At 50.6% G+C, this 27,083-nt stretch overlaps 11 protein-coding genes across 11 annotated transcripts; 7 read left to right on the forward strand and 4 right to left on the reverse strand.

The window, feature by feature from the left end:
* Positions 1 to 1,021: 1,021 nt before the first annotated feature.
* Positions 1,022 to 2,010, forward strand: N7468_003906 (uncharacterized protein; the record flags this gene model as incomplete). The annotated part of the gene is made up of 2 exons (XM_058473203.1): positions 1,022 to 1,471; positions 1,528 to 2,010. 2 exons carry the CDS (start codon positions 1,022 to 1,024, stop codon positions 2,008 to 2,010), a joined length of 933 nt encoding a protein of 310 aa, XP_058332206.1.
* A 976-nt stretch (positions 2,011 to 2,986) lies between these two features.
* N7468_003907 (fungal specific transcription factor domain-containing protein) lies at positions 2,987 to 4,698 on the forward strand (the record flags this gene model as incomplete). The annotated part of the gene is made up of 2 exons (XM_058473204.1): positions 2,987 to 3,932; positions 3,992 to 4,698. Coding segments are annotated over 2 exons (1,653 nt in total), but the record flags the coding sequence as incomplete, so codon positions are not given.
* A 209-nt stretch (positions 4,699 to 4,907) lies between these two features.
* N7468_003908 (uncharacterized protein) lies at positions 4,908 to 5,982 on the forward strand (the record flags this gene model as incomplete). Its single annotated transcript, XM_058473205.1, has 2 exons — positions 4,908 to 5,081; positions 5,185 to 5,982. 2 exons carry the CDS (start codon positions 4,908 to 4,910, stop codon positions 5,980 to 5,982), a joined length of 972 nt encoding a protein of 323 aa, XP_058332208.1.
* A 61-nt stretch (positions 5,983 to 6,043) lies between these two features.
* Positions 6,044 to 7,354, reverse strand: N7468_003909 (uncharacterized protein; the record flags this gene model as incomplete). Its single annotated transcript, XM_058473206.1, has 5 exons — positions 6,044 to 6,211; positions 6,337 to 6,533; positions 6,704 to 7,013; positions 7,065 to 7,249; positions 7,306 to 7,354. 5 exons carry the CDS (start codon positions 7,352 to 7,354, stop codon positions 6,044 to 6,046), a joined length of 909 nt encoding a protein of 302 aa, XP_058332209.1.
* Positions 7,355 to 8,021: 667 nt separating this feature from the next.
* Positions 8,022 to 10,493, forward strand: N7468_003910 (uncharacterized protein; the record flags this gene model as incomplete). The annotated part of the gene is made up of 14 exons (XM_058473207.1): positions 8,022 to 8,128; positions 8,205 to 8,401; positions 8,450 to 8,516; positions 8,566 to 8,664; positions 8,716 to 8,739; positions 8,789 to 8,857; positions 8,907 to 8,986; positions 9,045 to 9,159; positions 9,207 to 9,322; positions 9,374 to 9,471; positions 9,521 to 9,962; positions 10,011 to 10,166; positions 10,216 to 10,285; positions 10,334 to 10,493. The coding sequence occupies 14 exons, from the start codon at positions 8,022 to 8,024 to the stop codon at positions 10,491 to 10,493; spliced, it is 1,800 nt and encodes a 599-aa protein (XP_058332210.1).
* A 278-nt stretch (positions 10,494 to 10,771) lies between these two features.
* N7468_003911 (alpha/beta fold hydrolase) lies at positions 10,772 to 11,590 on the forward strand (the record flags this gene model as incomplete). Its single annotated transcript, XM_058473208.1, has 1 exon — positions 10,772 to 11,590. One exon carries the CDS (start codon positions 10,772 to 10,774, stop codon positions 11,588 to 11,590), a length of 819 nt encoding a protein of 272 aa, XP_058332211.1.
* A 354-nt stretch (positions 11,591 to 11,944) lies between these two features.
* On the reverse strand, positions 11,945 to 13,389 carry N7468_003912 (putative DnaJ domain protein (Mas5); the record flags this gene model as incomplete). Its single annotated transcript, XM_058473209.1, has 4 exons — positions 11,945 to 12,165; positions 12,225 to 12,496; positions 12,554 to 13,203; positions 13,387 to 13,389. 4 exons carry the CDS (start codon positions 13,387 to 13,389, stop codon positions 11,945 to 11,947), a joined length of 1,146 nt encoding a protein of 381 aa, XP_058332212.1.
* A 293-nt stretch (positions 13,390 to 13,682) lies between these two features.
* On the forward strand, positions 13,683 to 15,708 carry N7468_003913 (glutamate--tRNA ligase MSE1; the record flags this gene model as incomplete). The annotated part of the gene is made up of 6 exons (XM_058473210.1): positions 13,683 to 13,928; positions 13,978 to 14,050; positions 14,101 to 14,138; positions 14,194 to 14,868; positions 14,928 to 15,094; positions 15,144 to 15,708. The coding sequence occupies 6 exons, from the start codon at positions 13,683 to 13,685 to the stop codon at positions 15,706 to 15,708; spliced, it is 1,764 nt and encodes a 587-aa protein (XP_058332213.1).
* Positions 15,709 to 16,487: 779 nt separating this feature from the next.
* N7468_003914 (putative microtubule associated protein (Ase1)) lies at positions 16,488 to 18,962 on the reverse strand (the record flags this gene model as incomplete). Its single annotated transcript, XM_058473211.1, has 6 exons — positions 16,488 to 16,897; positions 16,948 to 17,100; positions 17,148 to 18,419; positions 18,470 to 18,684; positions 18,737 to 18,789; positions 18,846 to 18,962. The coding sequence occupies 6 exons, from the start codon at positions 18,960 to 18,962 to the stop codon at positions 16,488 to 16,490; spliced, it is 2,220 nt and encodes a 739-aa protein (XP_058332214.1).
* Positions 18,963 to 19,485: 523 nt separating this feature from the next.
* Positions 19,486 to 20,548, forward strand: N7468_003915 (Mov34/MPN/PAD-1 family protein; the record flags this gene model as incomplete). Its single annotated transcript, XM_058473212.1, has 2 exons — positions 19,486 to 19,510; positions 19,569 to 20,548. The coding sequence occupies 2 exons, from the start codon at positions 19,486 to 19,488 to the stop codon at positions 20,546 to 20,548; spliced, it is 1,005 nt and encodes a 334-aa protein (XP_058332215.1).
* A 1,669-nt stretch (positions 20,549 to 22,217) lies between these two features.
* Positions 22,218 to 26,036, reverse strand: N7468_003916 (putative cell division control protein Cdc25; the record flags this gene model as incomplete). Its single annotated transcript, XM_058473213.1, has 3 exons — positions 22,218 to 22,531; positions 22,609 to 22,825; positions 22,878 to 26,036. 3 exons carry the CDS (start codon positions 26,034 to 26,036, stop codon positions 22,218 to 22,220), a joined length of 3,690 nt encoding a protein of 1,229 aa, XP_058332216.1.
* Positions 26,037 to 27,083: the final 1,047 nt, after the last annotated feature.

The following is a 27,083-nucleotide window of genomic DNA, read 5'->3' on the forward strand; positions in this document are numbered from 1 at the left end:
GTAGGACATGCGGGGAATGGGGGACGTCCGAGAAGCTGGCGATTAGCTCCACATCGAGCAGATCCACACCAAACCTGGTTTCTGTCTTGTTAAACAGTGCTAATAGTCGGACTTCAGTAGTTTGAATATTTTGTTACGATGAATCGGTTTGAGTACTGTTTGGGGGGGGGGGGGGAAACTATCCATAAATTTCTGTGTCATTGAATTGATCTGTATGACAGACATCAACCTCTCGAGTATATTAGAGCTGGATGGTCAACCTTCGTGTCTACTCAATATACCATAGACAGCTTGGGGTTGAACGGTGCATATTTTTATACGTGAGCTAGCGGTGAAGAATAGGCAAGGGGGCTTGTATCGATAATGACACAGTGATGACTGGAGGAAACGTCGGATTAAGACTGGAAATCGAGATTTGATTGGGTAGTATTTTGCTCCTCGTCAGGCCTCGACACTAGATCCATCAAGGAAAGTCGATCGGAATACGTAAGAGTCTCGTGCCTTGGAAACCTCAGCGATTCTTCTGGTAAATCTGCGGGTGTGGCCTCACTGAAGGTAGCACATATGGTGAAGTCAACGTATGACGCGACTTTAGTCACTAAAACCTTATGGATCCCTTGAGACAAGCAGTGCGCGACTGTAAAGCCACAATCCTGCCAAGTCCCCAGCAAACAAGAGGGCGGATGTTGATTCCATAGCAGAGTGATCCGATGATCACCTGTCAAGTCCGACCCCGTTCAGGAATGTCCGCCCGACGCGTCGCGATCTACTACTCAAGCGTATAAATACCGACCATAACTCAAGATGATCTCATTTTCAGGCCTTGTCCAAGAAAACTTATAGTATGGGATTGTATTCAGCAAAACATTCTTTATGTTCAACAATGTTTTCTCGGAACATGGAAGATTATGAATTGAGGTGGGCTCCCCTGCTTGGTCCCATTGTTCTGTACTAACATGTTCTTCACCAGCCTGGACCAATCATGTTTATTTATCCCCAATGATGTCGATGAGAGTCCCTCATGCTGCATGAGTGGGACCTTTCGCCTACGATCGTCTCGCAGCAACTCATTCAGGAGCATTCGTTTGAGGCTGACCGGAGTCCTCAGCATGTAAGAACCTTAGTCGAGAACTTGATTCAGGAATTGACAATTGGAGACAGCTGCCGCGATGGTTTCAACATACGACATGATCGTTCACTCGGCACCTTTGAGCGGAACCTTGTACTGGCATCGACCGACAGTCTCAAGGATCTCCCAAAGTTGGAGGGCACCCATGAGTTCCCTTTCAAGATCCCACTAGCAGCAAAAATGCCTGCAAGCTTTGCTGGCCCAAACCACAAGCATCACAGTTATGAGGTGCAGGTCATTATCAGTCGTCGATTCAAGAGTGACATTGTCGTATCGAAACCCTTGCGGATCTATCATCCGCCACCTTTTGACCTCGAATCTCTGGCGTCTTATCAACCCACGGTGAGGCATCTGCAGCAATCAGCAACTGACAAAACCACTAAATCTGTAATTTCTAGGATTTCGAAGGACAAAGCGACAATGAGATTCAGTTCCGAGTTTCTGTCCCCAATCAGATCATCCCGTTTGGCTCTATGCTTCCTGTTGAATGCTGGTTCGCACCCCTTTCCAAGGATTGGAAACTGCACACTGCTACAATTGCGGTTGCCCAAAAGCATAGTATCCAGCTAGATGCAACTGCGGCTGAGTCATCTCTCTTACACATATCGAAGGTATCTTCGACGCAAACTTACGACATCTTCTTTGAGAAACACCAGCTTCTGGCTGATGACCAGCGCGAGGATCTATTCTTCAACGGGCTAGTCCGTCTACCCACGAGCTGGGACTCATACTCACAATCGATAACTTCGAAGATTATCACAATCACACACAGCCTTGTAGTAACGGCTGAGTTTCAAAGTCCTGATGGGGCGAAATCAACCAAGGTAGGCGAGATTTCTTCAGTAGGAGGTTCCTGTTCAGCTAACAGATCCTTAGATTGAGAAAAGTGTTCCGATCAGTATCTATATGATGCCTGAGCTAATCACATCGGATGGCTCTATCCAAGCATTTGACTTCCGGAAGATTCAAGAAAAAAATGAATCCACCTCCACCATACGGAGATCATGTCTCAGACCGAGTCATCATCCAAGACGGGGGAATCGGTTGTCCGTGTGCTAGTCCTGAAGCAATGGGCCGTGCGGAAAATGTCTATAGTAATGATCCACCCGTCTATGTCTCTTGATCCAGATTGGCCTCTGCGAGCATACAAAGGAACAAGTGTTATCCCCGGGTTTGATCGGTCAAATGATCCAGCTATTACAATAACAAGTCTTTTCTCCAAGGTTCGATCGACCCCGTTGAAGTGAAGTTCATACGATAAAAGTCCCGAATAATAGGATAGGCAACAATTCTGAGAAACCACACACCTGGGAAGACTAGTAAGAGCAAAAATTCAAGTTAATAAACCCAAAGTACAAAGAGCGCCATCACATCGGAGGGAATCGGTCGAGTGTCCTCTTTAGGAAAGTCCGCTCCGGCGGCGCTTCCTTTTCTTCCTGTCAACAGCCCATTGCACAGTCTTGGAAATTCGCACCGCTGAACTGTCACGATGGTGGAGTTGACATTTCTTGTTGGTCAAGACGGTCGGAATGTGAAGAGACATCACTCTTCTAGGGCGTGTATGACATGCCGCAAAAAGAAGGTATTAGCTGCTCATCTCAACCTTGCCACTCGACAAACTAACTGTCTAGAAACGATGCTTTCACGATTCGAGTAAAGGAGGCATTCTTCAAAAGTCTACACAGCCTAGTTCTCCTAGCTCAGATCAAGCACAGAGGAATTCAAGGGTGGGGTCTGCGGCATCGCAAGTCAAACCTACAAGTTTCAAATTCTCCAGTGATAGATACCTCGGCGGGGCTGGGTATCCCACGGGTCCGGGAAACTGCAGGATCGGACAATACCTGTGAGACCTTGCAGGTCGAAGGCGATGGTTCACCCAGTTCTGAGTCGGAGGCACGCCGGTTTGCGTGCGACTCAAACCCTGTTGTAATGTTTCTGGACGATCCCCACTCAAGGCTACAGGAAGGTCAAACATCCCGAGGTGATGTTGGCGGTTGGTATAATGGCCGCATCACTACGGAGCCCCAAATCAACTCTGCTTCGAAGGCTGATAGCTTGCCGAAAAATACGTTCCTCCTTCCTCCAAGGCCCAGTCAGGAGGCTCTGGTGAACATTTTCTTCTGTCGAATACATCCGATACTGCCTCTTTTGGATGAGTGTGACACGATATCGCGCTTTAGAAACGGCACACTCTATCCTCCCCTTCTTCAAGCTATCTGTCTCGTCGCCGCGAAAGATCATGCCGCGCTTTCATTGCTACATTTCGAATCAAACAACGCACTGTTACCTCTTGGCGTATTTAGCCAGCGACTGCACCAGGACACATTAAAACATGTCCCTCGTCGGCCAACTGGCAACCGCATCACTCTAATTCAGACCCTGGCTCTCCTATGTCTGCATGAATGGGGGCCTCATGGGTCAGAAGATAGCTCTTTGAGCCTGGTTCAAGCGATTCATCATGCCCAGACCATCGGGTTACATTTACAGAGGCCTGGCAAGGAGCCTGGGCCACAGATGAAAGCTCTATTCTGGACTCTATGGAGTTTAGATCGATGGAACTCTGCAATTCACGGGAGGTCCGTGATCCTTCATGATTGCGATTTAGGACAAAGCGTTATCGACATCATTCCCTCCTTTGATCCACCCTTCAGGATATGGCTTCATCTTGCCAATAGCCTCAACCGAGTGATCGCCTCTTATCGACCGATGGTCGATGGGAGTAGTGAAAACCCTCCGTCAATCCCAACGTTCACAGAGCTTCTCAATTGCTCAGACGCTTGGGATGCTAGTCCTGAAATCCTGAGTAAGTAGAAAATCTTGAGAACCTTGGAACTTACCTGTAAGCTAATGAGGTCTTTCAAGGCTCACTTGAATTTTTTCATCATGCAGTAGTACTTCTTTCTACCCATTCAAATGAGCTACAAGGCCGCTCTCCCACCCGCGAATCGGTCATCCGCCAAAGCCAGTCAATTCTGACGGTCGCGGCACTGTGCCGCAGAATACGAATGGAAGACCTGCTGCCAATCTCTATTTCCGCATACACCCTATCCCTTGCACTCTCTATCACATACAGGCACGTGAAAAGAGCTCGACTGTCAACAGACAAAATTGTGGCTATCGAGAATCTCACAGTTTTTCACCAATGCCTGGTATCATTGAGTGGTACCTGGTGGCTGGCCGCTATGATGATGCGATTGGGCAGACACGCGCTTGAGAATACGCAAGCGCTTCAAAATATACCCATAACTAATCCAGTCCAAGCCATATCAAGGCACGAAGAGTCGACTCTAACTGGCTGTCCTGTTCTTGTATCAGGTACACCCTTGAACTCCTACCGGACGCCGCGTTCGATTGACACGAGCGTCGCGGCTGGACGTGAACCACAACCCATCTCGGTGGCTTCTCCGGGTCATAAATATTCTGGTGAGATCCTCTCACCTGATTTGGATCAGTTCTTTGGGGACCTAGATTTTGCTTCTGTGGAAGAGGGGTATTTTGATACATTCTTCCAGAACTTTTTGGATGTAAACTTGCCCACCACTTTAGATGAACAGATTCTAGGTCAATAGGAAGGCTTCTTATAGCAAATACCAGCTTTAAAAAAAAATCAATCATTATAGCTGTCCTAAATGACGGGTTCAAACTGGCCACGAAATTATCGCCGTGATTGGTGCGTAGCTTCCTATGATGAGATTCTCCACCGGCCCTTCCCCGCATTTCAACCCCACTTCCCCGGATCGCACCCATAGTCGTTGCTCCTGTCCGTACCTTGACCCTCATGCTCAAGATGGAAATCCCAGATAACTCAACCAATAGCCACGAATTGTCGGTCGCCAGTCAGGGGGCCCAGAAGCCAAAGAAGAAGCGCATTCGGAACTGGACTGCTGAAGACCGAGCGGTTCATCGCGAGTTTGAGAAGTCACGGCGGGAGGCTTTTAGTGAACGACTCATGGTTGGTGGGATAAGCGGTATAAGAAAAGTCTGTGGGCGCTAATACTACGTAGGAATTGACGAAGCTCTTACCGGCCCTAAATTCAGAACCTCGTCCCTCAAAGCACATCATCGTGGACGCCAGCATTGCCCACCATCAAGCGCAGCAAGCAGCTTCTAGAAAAGCAGCCGACGCAATCGAGTCATTGCTTTCAGAACGCGATGACTTACTCAAAGAGGTCAACTACTTTCGATCTCTCTACCAACCTGGTACATCGATCCCTCGCCAGGCTCGCCCCATCAGCCCCACCGTACATGATCTCTTGACAACAAGCAAAGCGGGCACAAGCAGCTCCATTGCCGGCTCTTCAAGAAATATGTCTATTGGTACAGTTTCGGACCAAGCTTCACCGACTACCCTAGGTTCATTCATGCCTGTAGTCTCCGAAGACCTCCCTGTACATGAGCCGGTTCCCCTGCCCTCCGGTCATCCACTTCCGAGTCGCGACTCAGTGCCACCTTCAAACTATAGTGTAGTCGATTGGAATTGGTCCAGCCCGGAGAAAGAAACAGCAAATATGCCAGTCAATCTCCTTGATGAGCCTTCCATGCTATGGACGCCAGCGCCCGACATCCCGATTGCAACACCACCCAAAGATGCAAACGCCGAGTATAACCCAGGGCATCTGGTGAAAAACTCTGCTATGTTTTGGACTCATCATCCCGGTCAATTTACCCCAACGCCACCGCAAGATGCTGCCCATTTCGGTCTGAATGGAGGGTTCGTAGCAGAAAATCCATTAGTTTGGCCACCGTATCTGCCAATGGCTGCGGTTTCATCAACTGAGAGCCGGAATATCGCACTGTCAAATCAAATGATTCAATTTAGCGGCAGCCAACTGGCTCCTAATCAGTCTATTTAAACCAATTTTCTTGCCCTGCAACAAGAACAGTCGGCTAGACCTCGACTTTGCCCTTTAACACCTAGACTGCCTTCATCGCTTCTTCAATCTTGGCCTGGCTTCTCTTCTCAGCTGCAACAAACAGCGCAAGAGCTTCCCGAAGTCGCTTCTTTGTCTGCGGGTCCTCTTCATTCGCCTTATCCAACTCAGCCCCGCCGTTGGCCAAGTAATCAATATCGGTTCTCGAAAGCTTTCCATCTCAGTTCGGTCCAATGAGTGGATCGATCTGCGCGAGCTTCTTCAAACGCTCGGGTGTCGGGGCCGCATTACGATATGGGTGCTCCGGCTTCGGCACACCTTCTCCCGGCTGCTTACTTCCATCATAAGGAAGTTGAGCCAGCTGAGTGAGGACCTGGTGGGAGATTGTCGCCGAATGACAGCCCAATTCACCTGCCGCCATCGCTTCTTCAGGAGAGATAAAGCTGAGTTTCCTTCGTCAGCAAAGACACCTGCGAATTTCTCAATGCTCCATACCTTGCGCTCTTCACGAAAGGCTGCTCCTTCCCGGTCTCCTTGTATAGACGCTTGTATGTCTCAAGAATTTGGACAAGACGAGGGGACATTGGATGTAAGGAGAGCCGGGTCATTGGACTTTGGCCATAGCTCCTGCTCATCGTGCGCACGTACCTCTAGACCAAGATCGTTAACTTTGATTTTCCCTCATGGGCTTATCGGTACCTACCGTTGTAGTACGGGCTGATATACAGACAGCCAGCCTGGCTCGCAGCGATCGCCTGATGCACGCTGAACAAAGCCGTGCCAAGAGTCCGGATACCTTCTTGCAGGAGAATTGGACATGCGTTCAGCGCTGGGCCGGTACTCGGGATCTTGATGCAGAATCGATCCTTAGAGACACCGACACTCTCGAATTCGCGGGCGTAAGCGCGTGCGTGCTCGAGTGTCTTCTCGGTGTCATAGGCATTCGATGGCAAGGTCTGGAGGAGCACTCGTCCCTGGATATTGTCGATGTTGGCTTTGGACATGAGGACAGCCTGCGGTCGTCAGCTTATTTGCCTTGCAAAAAAATTATGGTCATGTAATACCATGCGAGTGTAAATTGCTAGCCAGCCTTGGTCTTTGTATTCTTTGACTACGCTCTTGAAAAGCTCGTCGTTGATCGGGTTGCACATCTGCTCGTGGACCCAGCCTTGGTTACTGGTCATGTCATGAGGGACAATGGGGAGGCTGAGGGTGTATGACGGGTCCATCCAGTCCACGTCGATGTTGACTATAGCATTTCCTTGTCAGTTGTGGCGGTGATTTCTAGAAGAGCCGGTTTCTTACGTTGCTCAGAGAGCTTCTGCAACCATGTCACAGAGTCGGCGCTGCCCATTATGGAGATCCGCAAGGAAATTGTACTAGAGAACCTGATTTGAATTAGGAATGTCGCAATGCTTGAAAGTGCTATCACCCGAAATATTATAGATTTGAGCGGCGATACGAGCTACCCTCCTCCAGCCTAACCACCCCTCCCCTTTGGGTCATTGGCGGGGTCCGCCATGCGTCTGACACACACAGGGCACCAGAACTTCTGTAGCTGATAGGACACTGCGTTCCAGACAATTCTATCCGAACGTGCCCTGTACAGGAAAGACTCCCTGCGCAGGCCATTCTGCCCTGGTGAAACCACACCGGAGCATTCCCGGGGCCAGTGCAGGGGGTCACAAGAGGCTGAAGCCAGCAGCGGCGGCCGCTGATAGGCGGACCGCCACTGGTCACACACAGGGCAAGATTACTTGGCCAACCCGGGGGTACAACCCCCATACAGGGCTACCAAGTCCGTGGCGTCATGAGTTTAATGAAAGAGGGGGGGCTGGTGCGTGGCGATTGGTTGGAGCGCTCGGCTTTGTTCAACGCTAGCGCACCCCGGATTCCAAGCCGAAGATCTCCACGAGCATACGCCAATGGTGTCCAGGCCCCGGTCTGGTGGAGTATATAATTGATGCGTGGCACCCAGTCTTGTGTGCTAGCCTCTTGCAGATCTGAATATTGGTGTGACCATGTCGAAGCGCAGTGTGGACAACCTTAAGCCGAGTACGGTGTTTGTGGAGGATGCGGAGGCCCAGGCTTCGCATTTGGGCAGCTACAGCCAGAATGTCAATGCAAGGTACGAAGTGCTGTTGCGAATCGTGCTACTCGAGTTGAATATAGAATGGGGGATCTGACAAGTTTGGACATTGTAGGATTTCCAATCCGTTGGCCGGTGTCTCCAAACGCGATCTATACGATCGAGTCGATCGCTTCTGCCAAGAGTTCGGCTTTGAAGCCGAATTGGAGACTTTTCGGAAAGGGGCCCTTGCTTCTCAGAATCAGACTGATTTTGAAGGCCTTGGCGAGCTCACTGAAGATGACAAGCGTCATTTGAGGAGGGAGACTACACGTATGGAAGCAGACACCCCAAGCTGTGCAGTACTCTAACCTGGTCAAGATAAATGGCATCTCCCAAAAGCTCTTTATTTCAGCATAGCTCTCTGCTCTCTTGGATCCGCAATTCAGTGAGTCTGATGAGTGATATGGAAGAACATTGGTCTAACCCGATTCTAGAGGATGGGATAATACCGGTGCCAATGGAGCTAACCTCTCCTTTCCGGAAGAATTTGGGATTGCGGATAATACTTGGCTGATCGGAGTCATCAACTCGGGGTGAGTGCGAGGCACTGCACTTGAAGTAAGCGGCTCTAACAGACTCTCCAGGCCAACCCTCTTTGGATTGTTAAGGTCAGCATGTCATCTATGTGGAGGTCACCATATATCTAATGCGGCGAAGCGCCTGGGCTGCAGATCCTCTGAACAACTGGCTGGGCAGACGCGGAACTATCTTCTTAACCGGTCTATTGTACGTGCTCTACGCCCTTCTGAGTTGATAATATACTGAACTTCCCTAGCTGCGTCTTTCCAGTGCTTGCACAGGCTTTCACGCAAAATTGGTGGGGCCTGTTACTTTGTCGTCTTTTCATGGGTCTTGGTATGTTTTTTTTTCTTCAAGGATTTCTCACGGCTATACGAAGCTCATGTGTCTCTAGGAATGGGTGTCAAGATCTCGACGATTCCCGTTTTCAGCGCTGAGATCTCTCCGGCGTCCATTCGTGGAGGCCTGGTAACTAGTTTTCAGTTATGGGTGGCATTTGGTACTTTCATGTGAGTGCCCCAGCGCTAGCGTATGTTTTATCCCTAATTTCAAATAGTGGCTTCTGCTCCAACCTGATTTTTTACCGTATTGGTAAACTTGCCTGGCAATTCCAATTGGCGGCTGCCTTTGCCCCAGCTGTGCCAGTTCTGATATTCGTTTGGTTCTGTCCAGGTCAGTCCTCGATATCAACTTAACAATGGTCTATCCTTATCTTTTCCGTAGAATCGCCTAGATGGCTCATGAAAAAGCGACGCTACCAAGAAGCCTTCGGGTCATTCTGCAGGCTGCGGAATACGGAGCTGATTGCAGCACGAGACCTGGTAAGCTATGACCACTTGGTGATTCAAACCCGTAATTGACGATCTGTAGTACTATGCCCATTGTCAGGTACTGGCTGAGAGAGATGCGTTCTCAGGAACATCACTTGGCCATCGTGTATGGGAGCTCGCCACGGTACCCCGCCTCCGTCGAGCTATGATCTCAAGCTCCATTATTGTTATTTCCCAGCAGTTTTCGGGAATCAATATTATGAGCTTCTATTCATCCACTATCTTCTCAGAAGCGGGGTATTCTGACCGAGACTGTCTTCTCGCTTCCCTGGGATTCGGATTGACCACGTTTGTCTTCGCGCTTCCCGCGGTATGGACAATGGATACGTTCGGACGACGCAATCTCATGTTGTTCACTTTCCCTAACATGGCTTGGTGTCTTCTGGCCGCTGGCTTATGCTTTCTGATTCCTTCCGAGTCTGGTGCTCGAGTGCCTCTGATTGCGCTTTTCGTCTATCTATTTGCGGCCTTTTACGGACCCGGTGCGTGCAACGACTTCTTATGTGGGAATCCACGGCTAATCTTTGCAGGCATTGGACCGATCCCATCAATCTACTTCAGTGAGGCATTTCCGCTTTCTCATCGTGAGCTGGGAGCCGCATTCACGATTTGCGTGAACAATGCGGTCGGCAGTGCGCTCAGTCTTAGTTTCCCATCTCTCCTGGCCAAGATAACCCCTACTGGAGGTAAGTCTGACTTTACGGGTTTTGGGATACCACTTGCTCAGGTTTCTAGCATTTGGTTTCTACGCTGGCTTGAATATATTGGCTTTTGTCACGATTTTCTTCGTGGTACCGGAGACAATGTAAACATCTCCATCCAGTTATAAGAATGATTTTCTAACGCTTGATAGGCAACGTACCCTTGAGGAACTGGACTATACCTTCGGCGTTCCTACCCATCGGCATGCGAAATATCAATTCAAGACCTGGTTGCCGTGGTTTGTGAAGCGCTATGTTTTCTTCCAGCGGTCAGCTAAGCTAGAGCCACTCTACAAGCTGGAAGGATTATAGTGAGAGTTTCCCCGTTCCGTACCTCGAAATTCTCACAACCATGTAGTGTAGTCCTTGAATCACTTTTGACATGCAATGGGCTTTCCAATTCGCACTGTTGACTATCCGCATGTTGCCTTCCTAGGCGACTGGTGGTGGCAAAGCAAAGGTTCGCCATGGCAAGCCAGCGCTTGACGTCAGCTCAGTCCCTATGAGGCTGATGGCAAATAAATCGCTTTCTATATCTACATATACGCATCGCCCGAATTCTACTCGCTGCGACTGTCTTCTTTAATAACATGTCTCTCGCATACACGACAGTTCCGCTTCAAGTTAAAGGCGTAAATCTCGAGCTCTCCACCATCCACCGTCTAAATTCGACAGCGCCGGTATTGTTTCTTCATGGCTTTGGATCTTGCAAAGAAGATCTCGCAGACTTTTTCCTTCATCCGACGCTAGAAAAATACGGGTTCATCGCTTACGACGCACCAGGATGCGGCAACTCCACAACGGACGACCTTTCCGCCATAGATATGCCCTTCCTCCTCGCGACAGTCGAAGAATTCCTCGCGCACTTCGGTATATCTCAGATCCATATAATAGGCCACTCTATGGGTGGATTAACCGCGCTTCTGTTCGCACATCGCCACCCGGGACGAGTCCTCAGCTTCGTTGACATCAAAGGCAATCTTGCACCAGAAGACTGTTTCCTCAGCCGACAGACCTACGAACATCCCTCCGAAAATCCAGACGAATTCTTTGAGGCGTTTATTGATCGGACCCGGAATACGAAGTCTTATTCCAGTCCTTTATTTGCCAGCGTGCTACGTACACGGGTACGTGCTGCAGCTGTAAAGCCCATCTTCGAGTCCATGGTACGATATTCGGATGAGGACGACTTGGTCACGAAGTTTATCAAGCTGGAATGTCCCAGGATGTTCGTCTTTGGGGAAGAGAACCAAGAGCTATCTTATCTGGAGAGGCTGGGCAAGGAAGGCGTGCAGTTAGCGCTGATTCCGGAAAGTGGGCATTTCCCGATGTACGCGAATCCTGTTGAAATGTACCGGCGGATCGCAGGTTTCCTGGATACGGTAGAAACAGGCCAATCTGATAGATAAACGGCGGGTAAAACAATCCTCATGGGCATTGCTTAGCCGTTAAGTTGTCAACCGTTAGGTTCACGTACTCGCTCCTACTTCAACGTCGAAAGAAGGATACTCCTTCCTTATTTGCCCAAGGTAATATGAAAATTCTAGTAAGGCAGTAGCTAGTCCATCCATATTGTGGAAATTCGTGCAATGAATTGCAATTTCATCGTGGTAATATATAGCTACAATAGAGTTCTATTATACCGTCAAGTTCATAGAAAGGGAGATGTTCATACCCGGGACAGAAAGTCCAACGGGGTCATTAGAAAAATCAAACCCTAGACGCCATCTATGCCAGAAAAGCAAAATCCATCACATCTGAACTTATTGAGTGGCGCACTGCGCTGGTTCATCATCATCTTCGTCATCATCCTGCCAAGCAGATCCACCGTTGGCATCTTTCGCCCCGTATTCTTCCATATTTCCATGGGGGTCATAATCGACTTCGTCCACGGGGCTACCCTCAATAGGAGCGTCGGGCTTAGGCAGGACCTCACGAAGCTTCTGGAGCACTTCTTGGCTCGGCTTCCATTGCCCGTCGGGAACTTTACGTTGACAACCAAGTATAGATCACCTCGGGCGTCGCTGCGTTTGATTGGCATACCCTCGCCCCGAACAGTAAGGACTTGGCCCGGGCTGAGAATCTTGCCGGCGGGGTGTTTGATCTCAATACCTCGCCCGTCGAGATGCTTGATTACGACGCGTGAGAACCCAGTCAAAGCTTCGGCAAGGGTGACGTCAATCTGTGCCCGCAGATCTGCCCCAGCACGTTCAAACACTGGGTGCTCTTCTTCAACGAGGCGGAAGATAATGTCGCCAGGCTCCTGGTCTGGCACTTGGTCCGCCTCGCCTTCGAGGACAATCTGTTCCTTCTCCCTGTACAGATTCAATTTTAGCAGGAGCAGAGGTTTCCATAGATAGAGTCCAACTTACCTTGCTCCAGGCGCAATGTAAATCTCCAGCATCTTCTTCTCCTCGGTTGTCCGGTTGCCCTTGCACTTCTTGCACTTATCCTTCGGGCTGTAGAACTTGCCCTGTCCATTGCAGGTGGTACAGGTTTGGGTAGAGCGAGTGAGGAACTGGCCCATGGGCTGCAGAACCTCCTTTACTCCAGCACCCTCACAAGTAGAGCATTTCTTGGCTGTCGCCTTCTCCTTGCCGCCCTTGCCCTTGCACAGACTGCAAATAACGTTCTTTGTACTGGCGAACTTCACTGTCTTGCCCTTGTACATATCCTCCAAGCTCACCTCGTAGTCCTGCTCCTCGTTCCGGCTTTTTCTGGGTCGTCCTCCTGGGCCCCCAGGCATACCGCCAGGCATGAAGCCGGGCATTCCTCCTGGACCACCCATGCCACCCATGCCACCAAACATTTGAGCCAGCAGATCGTCGAGGTCAGGACCACCCATGCCTCCCATGCCCGGCTCACCGGAGCCGTTAAAGGCAGACATGCCGTGTGTATCGTAAATATGGCGTTTGTCGTCATCGTAGAGGATTTCGTACGCCTCTTGCACAGCCTTGAATTTGATCTCAGCGCTCGGGCGCTCATCTTCGGGAACTTTGTCGGGGTGGTTGGCAAGAGCAGCCTGTGATGAGATTTCATGTAAGTGCTGTGCGAGTAGTTGAGAGGGGTTGTCTTGCCTTGCGATATGCTTGTCGGATCTCGTCCTTGCTCGAGCTCCGCTGGATCCCTAGGACCTCTGCAGAAGTAAATAGATTAGATCCACACTCCAAGATGGCATCTTCTCCAATTCATGAAGCCAACATACCATAGAGGTCAATCTCAACCTCAGCCACTGATTAAATTGTTACTAAGGAGCAACCAAAGGAAATGAAGCATCGCAACATACTGGCAGGAGATTCAGTCTATCAAAAAGAATGATAGAAGGAAGAATCAAGATATATCTAAACCCGGATGACCAAAGGAAGCGGGGAAGATTAGAAAAAAAAAAAGAAGTTGCGGTCGAAAACTCAGCTCGAAATTGCGGAGCGGAACCTCCGCACTGGGGGAAAAAAAAACCCGCGCTTCAATCCAACCGTAACTCCATCTCCGCGAAATCTCGCCATGAGGAGCGCTCGCGGGCTCTTAACTCGGTCCTGGACCTGCGTTCAGTGCAGAGCTCATTCGACCTCCGCAGGCACATCGCGCAAGCTGAAGAACAACGTGCCCGATGCCCCTGCGCGTACGCGGTTCGCGCCCTCACCCACCGGTTACCTCCATCTAGGATCACTGCGGACGGCGTTATTTAACTACCTGCTCGCGAAACGGACTGGAGGCCAGTTCTTGCTTCGCATTGAAGATACCGATCAAGTGCGTAGGCTGGATTCTCCCCCAACGGAGCAAGCACTAACGGACGCAGAAACGGACGATTCCGGACGCCGAACAGAGACTATACGACGATCTGCGATGGGCGGGACTCCATTGGGACGAAGGTACGGCTTTGGGCGCCAATATGATTATGCTAGGCTAATTGCGATGGCAGGCCCTGTGGTCGGAGGTCCATATGGCCCTTATAGACAAGTAGGTTGATGCGTCGCATCAGATGAATACTCTGGCTAATGCCTGGTTTGCACAGTCCGAACGAAAAGCCCTATACCATACACACGTGAATGAACTCATCGCGAACGGCCATGCGTACCGATGTTTTTGTTCGTCCGAGCGCCTCGATGCCCATGCACGCCACCGAAGTCAAGCCGGTCTTCCCCCCGGATACGACAGGAAGTGCGCGGATATCCCCGTCGAACAATCAGAAGACTTGGCGTCAAAGGGAGAGAAATACGTGGTTCGACTGAAGGTAAATGGATACCCTATGTTCCATGATCTGGTCTACGGCAAGACAGGCCAGAACAAGCCGAATGCCAACAAGATGGACTTCATCGATCGTGTCTACGACGATCCTATTCTGCTCAAGTCGGACGGCCACCCGACGTACCATTTAGCGAATGTGGTGGATGATCATTGCATGAAAATCACCCACGTCATTCGAGGAACAGAATGGATGCCATCGACTCCAATGCATATGGCCTTGTATAATGCGTTCAAGTGGGAGCCCCCCCAATTCGGCCACGTTCCTCTCCTCGTCGACAAGTCCGGGCAGAAACTGAGCAAGCGCAACATGGACATCGATCTATCATCATTCAAGGACCAGCAGGGAATTTTCGCGGAAACTTTGACGAACTTTGCCGCGCTTTTGGGCTGGTCTCATGCTCAGAAGTCAGATGTGTTCAATCTTGAGGAGCTCGAGAAAATCGTACGTCCTCATTCACCTCGCTTACCTTGGATGGCCAGTACTAACACCAGCCCTACCAGTTCAACCTCAAGATAACCCGCGGAAACACTGTCGTCGCCTTTGAAAAGCTTTGGTTCCTCCAAAAGGCCCACGCCCAACGCTTCGCAGCAAGCGGAGGCCCTCAGTTCGACGAAATGGTCAAGCGTGTCGCTGCGCGCGTCCAAGAAACTTACTCCAATGAGGCTCTGTAAGATTAGCTCGTCCAGCACCTACCCACCAGTATCTAACAAACCCAGCTCCCCACTCCTCAAGGGCCGCAGTATCACCGAGTACGTCGCGCCCCTGCTCCGTGCGGATGCAAAGACATATACAACCGCGGAGGAATTCCTTCAGCGCAACGCTACCTTCTTTACCACGGGTCTGAATCGGGCTCCCTATACACCTGCAACACCCCAATCAGAAGGCCCGACCGTCCCAATGCGCGCGCTGCACACGGCAGCAGCAGCCCTTACTCTCGTCCCAGACGCGCACTGGAATATCGAGATGCACCGCTCAAACATCAATTCGTATGATGGTTCTGGCGCAGTCGAAGTTGCCGAGGGAGATGTCTCCGGTGTCAAAACAGACAAGATTTTCAAGAAGGAATTATACCACTACCTTCGCTGGGCCTTGTCTGCCTCGGCGCCAGGGCCGGGGATCCCAGAAATAATGACCATCCTTGGCAGAGATGAGACGGTTCGCAGGATACAAGAGGCGAAGGAGCTAACGAAAGACTTGGTTCCGTCTGTTGGGCGGCGCGTCCCGAAGACAGGAATGGGCGAGGATCGGAGTTGGATGGGATCTCTTGCGGGTGGGAAATGAAATCAATGGATTGACTTTGTATCATATTCCGAACTTACTGTACGATAGTGACAATATATCCTCCTTATGGCAGGGCTACAAAGGAATCGGACAAGCATTTGTGAATCAAATATTGTATTAACAAGATTGGAGCACTGTACGGCGCTACATAGGCAACTTAAGGAAAAAACTGGGAATAAACAACAGATAGGTAATCGAACTCTCAAGGGAGTCGAGATTCATAGAAGACACGACCATAAGCACCGACCCGAAGAAAATCATTCGACGCAAAAAAAAAAAAAGCAAATAACACCATGCCAAACCATCACGGGAAGAAAAAGAAACATTAAATGTCCAGAATTGAAGAGAGCGAGCTTGTCAGAGGGAACAAGACATAGAAAAGGGGGTATCGAACCCGCTCTCGTTGTAGCTGCTGTTGACAGCGACGGACTGAAGCATAGACAGAAGAAAAGGAGGGAATAAACAAGGTTGACATGATGAACGTCGTAATTTTGAACATGGAAAGAGAAACAGAAGTTCAGATCGGCGTTGTCGTTGTGGAGCGCGCGGATGAAGCACCAGCCCGAGTTGATAAGCTCAATATTACGGGGATCGGGGATCGTAAACGTTCATCGTGAGGCAGGAGCCGTGCAGAGTCCAGTCATGGGATCGTCATTAACAAGCGATTGCGTAACCACAGCTCGAATTCCCCCAAAGCGCCGGCAATACAGTTGCAAAGAATGTGGCTTTTGACCTATTCAGGAGGCTACGGACGAAGAGAGAAGTTTTCGAGCCGCAAACTAGTAGGTCTCGAAATCATCGGTCCATTCGGTGTCACTACCAGCGACACGGAGGACTTGGCCTGGGTGAGGCCCATCCGGGCTGACACTTCGAATGCCCTTGCTCTTCTTGCCCATTAGGCTCATGCTGTCATCAGGGGCAAATCGCTTTCCGGGGGCGGCACGGATCTTGGAGTAGTAAACATCAGCGGGCTCCGCTTCTGAGCCTGATCCATCATCGAAGGTTTCCCAATTCTCGGAACCGGAAGTGGCAGTGTTGACAGTAGATGAGTTGGAGGCCTGACGAAGAGCAGGTGGGGAGGAGCGTGTTGCAAGTATGGGTTGGTCCGTGGGTATCCCTGCTGCGAGGAGTTCAAGGACAATGACGAAACCGATGAGTGGGAAGAGTGCGAGACACCCATAATAGAGCGCTGAGAGTTTGAGTTGGACATAACGGACGCGCTCATGAAAGAACGCATACGGTCATCGTAGACATCCTCGGGGCTAACAGGCCGAACAAATGCGCTAGACATAGCACTATTGCAACGAGGCGGCTCCATAATATGGCTGTTACGTTCCTTCGACTCCACAGTCAATGCGCGCATGCGAGGTGGAGGTCCACGAGGAGGGGCATCTTGCCATTGACAGTACTAGATGAATAATTTCCAGGTGCAGCACGACGGTCAGGGGAGTTGCTGCCATGCGGCATGTTACTCAAGGGAGCCCGAGCAGGAAGCTTGGATGGGGACTTCGCTCCTGATCTAGATCCACCGTAGCCAATAGTGTTGTGCTTAACCGGGCCACCTCCAGTAGGTGTTTTAGTGGCAGAACGAGGAGGAGGGGGCCCACGCATGGAGCTGCCTGGGCGTGAGGGCGGTTGTTGTCTGATGCTTCCCTTGCCAGCTGAAGGGGGCGCAGAAGGTGTCTTTGATCGAGGCGGAGGCTTCGTGACAGCAGGAGTCAAGCTGTCAAGGTAACGGTCACCGTGGACCAGGAAAGGTCGGCCGAACTCGTCCTCCCAGTGCTCAAGCTCCTTTCGAAGTTCTGCTTCAACCTTGGGCAATTCCTTCGCAATACGTTTACGCATCTTCTCCTCTCGCAAAAGCTTGCCTGGGTCGCGGCGCTCTCCCTTATTACCGCGAGCCATGAGACGAGATGCATCCTGAGCAGACGAAGACAGAGCCTCACGGTCCGCCAGCAGACCTCGGTGCTTCTCAATCAATTCCAGGGTAGGCGCGCGTTGTTCCTTCAGGGTCTCCAAACGGGAGATCTCAGCCTCGTGAGCCTCCAGAAGAGCATCACTGAACACATCTGAGAAAGCAGGAGTGAAATCAAGCATCTCCTCCTCAGAGAAAAATAGTGCATCCCACAGTTCTTGGAGACGGCAACGGGCATCCTCAACGAACAGATGCATATTTTGCCTCTTCAATTCGTTGAGTCGGCTCAACTCCTCTTCAAATTCATTGATAGTGCGCAGTCCACATCCGCGGTTGGTCGACAAGAATGCCTTGCGATCCGCTTCTTCAACTCCAAATCGCTCCCAAAGTGTCTCGACCGCAGTTCGGAGTTCCTTGATCTTTCTCTCGCGGCCCTTCTTCTCCTCCAGTAACTTATCCCGCTTGCCCATCAGATTGGCAAGGTCGGTCTCATGCAGTCCAAGTTGCTCTGGAGATTCGCGGTAGTGCTTGACGATGTTGGAGTCGGTCTGGACTTGAGGGGTTCCCAGCTCGGCCCACATCTTGATGATTTCCTCAGATGTGGTCTGAACGAAAGAAACGCGGCGATAGTACTCTTCGTAAACACGGGTGAACTCGGCATCTAACGATGCCACGTAGTTAGGAGAAAGATCGAAGCTAGGCGGGATGGTGGAGCCTGGGGAGGTGGGAGGGAGTTCAATGGTGAGAAATGAGTCCTCCAGGTGAGACGAGTAAGATTCCAGCGCATCGACAAGCTCTGTACGCTGTTAGAAGATACCATAACAAAGCTTCTTGGGGCCAACTCACTCTTTACCTGCTCGAATCTTTCGCGGTGCAGCTTGCTCATTGCTGCGCTCTTCTCACGCAAGAATGCGATGCAGCGGTTGAGGGGATAGGTAATACGAAGGTCGTCCCGGTTGAGCTCATACTGGCCATTGGCCCTTTCATCGCTCAGTGACGCCTCCATCTGCTGAATCGTCACAATGAGTTTTTGAGCCTCTTCGGTCAAATCATCCTTTTCTCTGTAGCAAGTTGGTCAGTAAGCGCCGGTATCAAAACAATCGCAACACTTACTGGTCCACCAGCTTGAGGTGGTTTGTTAGAGTTTCTGATAAAGAACTGAAAAGCTATAAATTTAATTAGCCTCCACACATCATTCGCGAGTTTGCACGTTTGTACATACATCGGCTTCGCGGGTCTCTCGTTCATGCGCCGGCACTCCAATCTGATCGAAGATATCATGAAGCTGTTCGACGATGTTGTTGACCTGAGTGGTCAAATAGCCAGTGTCCACAGCCATGGCCGAGCCAAGAAACCACCTGGGTTTCCCTTGGAATTGGTGAAATCAATGAATGCAGTTTCGTTTCAAAGGGCGTCGACAATCGCGACAACGTAGGGGATCGAAACAGAGAGCCCAACGCGTCCCGGCACACGGAACAGAAATGAAAGAAACGAAAGTGGGTTGGAGGGGGTGGAGAGTTGTCAAGTGCGAGACATGGAGGAGGGCAAGTGTTTATGAGGAGAATGGAGAAGAGGATGATAACAGGGCCCATATCTTCGTGCGCAAAGGCCTGTTTTAGCCTTTGTTTGGCGCAGATCGTCGCCCCGGGCAACCACGCGGGATCTCCCGACCGCCTTTGATCTGCCGGAATCTTCCTTCGCTTTCCGTTCACCGCCTAATTTCCCCAGGCATTACGGTCTGGAGCTACTGTGATTCCCCTCCATGATAACCGGATCTCTCCATCCACCTATCTACAGGTTGCCCCTCACCGAAGCTATCAAACACCCCTCGCAATTCTCGGACGCCTCACTTCAACCACAAAATGCAGGCTGCACAGCAGTCCTGGGGTATGTACTGCCTTTGCCAAATGATACAATATAAGGTACTAACCTTGATTGAATATAGAGCTCGAGAATGCGATCAAAGTTTTCGACCCGCAACGCGACGCCCTGTACAAATATGACAAAGCCGTACAAGATACTCTCAATGCTCAACGACCGTGGGCCAACGACCCCTATTATTTCAAATATGTACGCATTTCCGCATCAGCGCTATTGAAAATGGTGATGCATGCCCGCTCAGGCGGGTCCCTGGAGGTGATGGGTCTGATGCAAGGCTACATCTTACCCGAAACGTTTGTGGTCACCGACGCATTCCGCCTGCCCGTCGAAGGCACTGAAACCCGGGTCAATGCACAAGACGAAGCGAACGAATACATGGTCTCCTATCTACAATCATGCCGAGATGCAGGCCGGATGGATAACGCGGTGGGCTGGTACCACAGCCATCCTGGGTACGGGTGCTGGCTCTCGGGCATTGACGTTGCAACACAAATGACACAGCAGTTGACAGGCCCGTTTTTGGCCGTTGTCATTGACCCCGACCGCACGATCTCTGCGGGGCGGGTGGAAATTGGCTCTTTTCGCACTTTCCCCCAGGACTTTGTCCCCACTCGAGAGGGCCACGAAGACGATGATTATCAGACGATTCCGATGGGCAAAGCTGAAGACTTTGGTGCCCATGCGAATCAGTACTACTCTCTTGAGACCACCCATTTCAAGAGCACCCTCGACTCCGATATATTGTCGCTTCTCTGGAACAAGTATTGGGTTGCGACTCTCAGCCAAAGCCCCCTATTCACATCTCGCGACTTCGGTAGCAAACAAATGACAGACCTCAGCCAGAAAGTGCGCAGCGCAACCCGTCAGATTGAGAATGGGGCGCCCAGGAGCAGCGGGGCAGCGGCAGCTAAAGATAAACAACTGGACAAAGTCGTACGCGGAGGTCAGCGAATTGTGTCCGAGGAAGTCAAAGGGCTTCTGGCTTCGGAAATAAAGATGAAGTTATTCCAGAATATTGACGACAAGCCAAAGCCGGAATTCTGAGTGGGTTCCGGATCACGAATCACGAGGCACTTTCAACAGAGATTTTGCAACGATTGCTACGTTTAAACTATCTTCCGAACATCCCAATCATCATTCTTGGCGCTGCGGTTAATGCCTTTCCTTTTGCCACGTTTGCATGGTCTTTTCGACATTCCATACCCATGGCTGGCGTATTCAGATAATGATTTGTCATACTAGGCGAGACCAAGCTTCGGACTCTGATTTTGGAGACGAAAGGATTACTCTCAGAGGGCCGGGCCGTACGGGCGTTTCAAATCTACTAGTAGGAGTAACAGTGCCCGTTCCTTCCCGGGTTCATTCAAGATTGCTACTAGTATACCAGTACTCAGATCTAATTTCCATACGCATCCTCAACCCCATAGCTGTGTTTCAACAGAAACATTGAGCTCAGGCTGTTGTCATACCAATTAGCATCGAAATACCAGGTATTATCATCATTCTTCATTTTCTAGCCCAGTCCAGAGGATTGAATTTAGAACTCATTAAGAGACCCAGGCAATATTCACACCCAATCTTCGGGTTCAAATTCTTGTGACAGTCTCAATGTTATCTACACCAGCGGTGGTGGTAATGCCATGCTTTCCGTGACTCCAGGCAAATTATCTACTGGTAAGTACTGGTACTAGTCCTAGTCGTAGCCATATTAGAAGAAATCATGTTTACGAGGTAGAAAGTGTTCAAAATGAGATTCTCCATTCTGCGGCCATGGCCGAGAGGACTTGAAGTCGTAACAGATCATTATGGATGGCATCAAGACATTATTGAAGAAAGACCCACGATCAGGGGATGTGTGAAATCGACGAGATAGACAAGCGAATCGACAAAAGGGGCCAAAATATACACCGAGTAGCGGCCGGTATGTGTGAATAGTCGAATACATGAAAGAAGCCCTATAGTCCAGCGGTCCAAGAAAACAACGTCGAGAAATCGGAAAGCGATCTTTCCAATCATCCAAGGAAATTCTATATCGAGAAAGGTATATTGAACGTAAAAGGCGGTGACGTTGATGCTTCAATGCTGGAAATGCTAGACGATTTCAGAATATTCTCGCAATGAAGTTGGGAGAAAAAAAAGAGAACTTGGCGAATTCGTTAAAAGCGTAGTGACACCCGCATTGGAATGAGAGTATGAAGCCATCGACGGGGGAGGAGGTGGATGAAAAGTATATGAGAGGCCCAAAGTTGGGAAGGGTAACGGGGTGAGCGGGGGGGGATCTGCAGCTAGCCCGGTGACTGAGTCGCCTTGGCATTCGTTAAAGAAGTCGCCAGAAGTTGAATTGTCAGATCGCTCGCTAATTAGCTCGTACGTGGAGAAATCCTGGGATCCATATGCTCACGAAGATCATGAGCCTGGATGATCTGATTCGAGCGTCGAGAAGCTGCGGCGACATGGAAATTGACAACCAGCACGGGATCGGCCTGCAGATGTAGCTAGACAGTGGTCTGGCCCATCCTACAGGAAACCGGATTCAGAAAGCAGTCTACGATGGGTTTTGTTAGTCTCAATGTCCCAGAACATTCCAAGTCTTGCCAAAGAGAAAATCAAGTCAAATTTGGGTATCGCCGAACAGAAAGCCGTCCACCAATGCAAAGAGGGAAAGAAAAAAAAACCTCAGGAGATTGAGTGAGGAAGATGAGATGAGGATAGACTATCGCAAGAGCATGTGGAACTTCTCTTTGCTGAGAGACTCGTACCTTGCAATCTTTTCGTCCTCGCGTTCTCGCGGTTCTATTTCGAGACTTCGGTCATACATGTCGTGAACGTCGCCCGCAGCTTGTAGATTACTGAGAATATAATCTTGAAGCTCTCCAACGGGCTGAAGAAGGTAAGGTACATTCTGGTACTGTTGAATATCGCGAATGACCTCCGCGGTCTTGGCCCGCTTGTTGAAATTGATCAATTCGGATGGGGTAAGTGATGGAATTCCGTCTTCAATGAACGTCAAATCTGTCAGGTAGACACCTGTGAGATCGGAAGTTAGAAACCCTCCACTTGAGAGAGATGACTGACACAAGGTAATTTCGGGACAAACATCATACCAAAGAACGGAATACAAGGAGGGTTGGCCAGATGAAGCGTCTCGCGGTATTCGCCAAAATTCTTTGTGCTAGCCATCAAACGGCGCATCTGCTCCAGAATGGCGGACGTACGGCCACTAACTTGACCCCACGTCCGTCCCAGACGATGGATGGGGGCGGTTCCAAGCGCGGATATAATGGAGGTGAGAGTAGAGTAGTTGTTCAGGGCACGACATTTCTGGTAACAAAGTTAGCTGAGGGAAGGCAGAGAGCAGGGAGGTTTGACGTACATCAGCAACGTTGACGAAATGCTTGATAACAACCACACGCTTCTTTACATCGCCCTGCATCAGGATCATCTCAGCGACCCAGTTCGTCAGTTGATTCGAGTGAAGAATCAACGCCTTGACGTTGGAGGCCGGCTCTGGCTCGCCAGGGGCAACCTTCTTCTGCCAAGTCTTATTCAAACACTCGGTAGCACGAATCTTCGAGTACAGGCGTGACTCGATAATAGTCAATTGCCGAGCGAACTCAGTGGGGTCAATATCGAGGAACTTGAGTTTCTTCATGTTTTTAGGAATAATTGGTGGTGGTGCAGCGACATTCTGGGTCGGAACAAGACGCTTCGCAGTTGTGTCTTGACCGCGAAGACGCTGCTCAATCACAGCGAGCAGGGTCGGCGCACCCGGAGTTTTAGTTGTGGCAATAGAGTCTTTCGTAAATGCGTGAACGCGGCGCAAGAGTTCCATGTTAGTTTCATCATTCGGCTCCATCCAGAACTGGTCAAACCAGCTCTTGAGGATGTTGACTACACGGAAGCGGATCGGTTTCTGTTTCCGATCGATCCACATTTGCATATCATCGGAGTTCAACCCAAAAGGGGGCTGGACATTAAAGCGTTGTACAAGCATCTCAAATAATTCGGAGGCGGAGGTAAAGGAGCGGTATGTTAGGAGGAAAGTGTTGTTAAATGAAGCATCAAGCTTGTCGTGACGTGTAAGATGTTCAACCAAGCCAGCCAAGGTGCCGCACTTGAGGACTGGCACATCCGTCTTGTTATCATAAAACACCTCGCCCTCGTGGTCCATTTTGAGGAACCACGGGGTTTCTTCGGGCTGTCTGACAGGCTCCTGGGGTGGCGGATCCCTCGTAATGGCTGCAGGTGGCGCTTGTCCAAAAAATCGCTGAGCCTTGTCCATATTTCTTCGGACCTTCTCACCACCAAGAGACGGAAGCCCAATGGAGTCGGCTGCCATCCGTGCCAGCGAATCGCCACGGGTATGAGAAGGCTGTTTCGCGGCTTCATCTTCAGGCGCTTCCCCTAAGCGACTGTCACTTCGATGCGCGATTGCATGGTCATCGGGAACCTTCTCTGGGATCTGTTCCAGCAGTAATGACAAGGAGAACCCAATTTGGGAGACGAAGTTTTCAAGTTGCTTTGCGACACTGCGAACAGCAGTAATGCGGTCATCTAATGAATCACCGCGAAGCTCAGCCCACTCATCAGCCAGTGGTGCAGAGACTGCCTGGCAGCTTAGAATAAAATCACCAATGCCGTCATAGACTCTCTGCTTTTGCAAGCTGAAGTCAACAAGCTGTGGGTTCTGGAAACTCGTGCCCAATGGTTCAAGGTTGATTGACTCCACAGTCGAGATCCAAGGACGGAAGTGCTCAACGACCTTGATCGCCAAAGCCGACACACTGTCCGCAAGCTCAGCATGTTCTGCTACGGTCACAATCTTACGATTGCCGAGCAGTTTCTCCTCCAAACGACGGATACTCATAACAAATGACTTTCTTAGAAGATCAACATGATCCAAGAGAGCCGAGTCTAGGGAGACCGAAGGCTCATTTCGGGAATCTCCGCCTTCCGGGACGAGGAATGAAGTTGGCCCGGCGCTGTTCAGAGAAACTCCGTTGTTTTGCCAGCTTCCTCCAACAAAGCTGTTGCTAACGAATCCGGGTGTGAGACGATGAATAGTGGCGCGCTGCTTCTGAGCGACATCCACATATCCATACACCCCTTGCATGACCCCATCGGCTTCTTGCAAGCATTTATTGATCGAGTCGGAGCCCGGCCAATCAGCTGCGGCAATGTGCGATGAAAGGACAAGCTTGGAGAATTTGGACATCATATCCCGGAAATGAGGGTAAAGGGCTTTGTTGGTGGAGATGATAGATGGATTGCCAGAATGGTTGTCCGTGGTATCAGAACCCGCGGCCAAGAGCATGCGGAGATGGTCAGAGATATCTTCCGCCTTTCTCACATACTCCGAGCGCTCTCCAGATAGAAGCGTCTGACGGAATACCTCAACAGCAGTTCGCATATTCTCAACCAGAAGCGGCCAAGTGACAGATGGGGCTAAGCCATCATCCACGAAGTGTGACGGGACGTTGGATGATATAGATGGTCGAGGGAAGCTGTCCGCAATGGAAGTATTGGCACTTGTAGCGCCTGCACTGGTATATGATAATTGAGGACTTTTGCTGGGCTGGTCTTTCGGGCCAGAGGGGTATAATGAATCCATAGATGTAGCAGGAGAGACACCATCCAACAGCGATTGTCTTCTGCGGTGGATTGAGTCATGCGAAGCCAACATTAGGGACTCTCCCTCCGCCTCAGAGGCCGAACCGTCGTATTCATCCTCGTCACGCTCGAATCCTCGCGCCATCAACTCAGGAGGGGGGCGAGTTTGGTCAGGGACGAAGAAATTTGAGCGGTCTCTTGGACCGTGATCGGTGGTAGCTGTAGGGTTCTCGAAAGGCAGCTCCATCGTAGAGTACCCAGTGAGAGTATTGAAATAGAACAAACGGCCGTCGGGAGTTGCCTGAGGAATCCAAAAAGCAGCTTCTTCTGATTCTTTGGTGCTGGTGACTCCTTCAATCGGTAACATCGGTGCCGAATCACGGGGGTTGCCTTCTGAATCCAAATCATCCTCTTCATCGTGACCATTCCCGTAATCTTCGTCGAGACCCGACTCCGCGCTCAAATCCTCCTCGTGTCCTTGCATCAGCTGCTCGCCATAATCGTCTAGGTCCAGCTCTGTGATGATCTGACAATAGTTACTGGGGAACCACCCACGAACATTATCAATGACTCCATCCCACCATCCAGTCTCTAACCGGTTCAGGACCTGGATGATATCTCCGCGACGAAAGCTTAAGCTAGTGTGATCATCGGCGTCGTAGTCATACATTGCCCGCACAAACAGTGCCGGAGGTTCGGGGCTGACCGCATATCCGGTGGCCATTTTCCGCAAAGGGTAGTTTACTCGATCGTCGTAAGTTGAAACGCTGCTGCCCCGGCCACGTTGACGGTGACGGGATGTGACTGTGGGGGTGGTCGCCTGTTCAGAGGTGTACTCGAAAGCGGTCGCAACAGTCCCAGCCTTGGTGGCCAGCGCAGAACCAGTGTCGAGGGTTATATCTTCTGTGCGATATTTATACATGGAGTGATGAGCAGCTTCGAGCTCTGTCCGCAGGAGACAGTCAAGCGTTCACTCTTCACTGCTCATGGCTGACCGACTTAAGGAGAGAGGGGCGGGCGGGTAATTTTGTAGCCCACTTGCCGGGGGGGCAGGATCAAGGGTAAAATGTGAAGCAGCACAACACAACTGCAAGCTAAAAGAACGGGGATGCAGCTATGTCATGCAAAGAAGGTGTAGAGAGGAGAAGAACCCTTGGCGATTTCTGCTCTCGGAGGGGACAAGGAGAGTGGAGGCGGGATGGCAGAGGCGCCTACCAGTTGATCCATATTCTGGTGGTTCTGCCGCGGCGTTTTATTACGTATTGGAGGTATTACGACCATGTGGATCCGCCTTCTAATACAGAAGAGCACGTGTACGAAACTAGGACAGTATCGGGCGATACCAATATTACCCCCCGTTTTCTCCTTCGGAAACTCCATGAGGTGAGATTATATCATAAGGGACTTTGGTGCAAAGTGACCACGCTGCTAGAGCTTCCTAACACATACATCATGACGTGAGCTGATCTCGACGATCAAGCGGTGCCACCATCGGAGGATACAGGACAGATGACGGGCGCACGGAGTACAGGCATATACAGACCCATGTTTGCATAGTCTATACCGCCGAGTAGACTTGTGCGTTATGTCTGAGCAGCACCGTCTCCATAATCGAATCGCCCAGAGGACCCAGTCTTCTAGATCGGCCGCACGTTCGCGCTATGGGCTCAAGACCAGATTCTTCGGCTGATCCGTCTCGCTAGGCACTCGCCTAGACCTGATTTTTCAGAACTCTTTCGACGAGGCGTTTGACATGCTCCCCACCGTGTCACGCCTATCTTGCCCCGTTACCGTCACATCCCCGCGACTCCAGCTGCGCTTACAGAGGGGCAGGGGGGCGGCGAGCTTTGGGGCTTCCAATAGGGCGGATTTATTGCATGATTTGCTGGATTTGGTTTTTCTGCCCCCTTGAGGTCCAGGCCCAGTGTGACCGTTTTTCGCTTTGCGAGAGTACGCCCCATGTGGACCG

This window comes from Penicillium chermesinum (assembly GCF_028974085.1).
Source record: "Penicillium chermesinum strain IBT 19713 chromosome Unknown utg000003l:1.0-5111272.0:1.0-5115320.0, whole genome shotgun sequence".
In the NCBI taxonomy this organism is placed as follows: domain Eukaryota; kingdom Fungi; phylum Ascomycota; class Eurotiomycetes; order Eurotiales; family Aspergillaceae; genus Penicillium; species Penicillium chermesinum.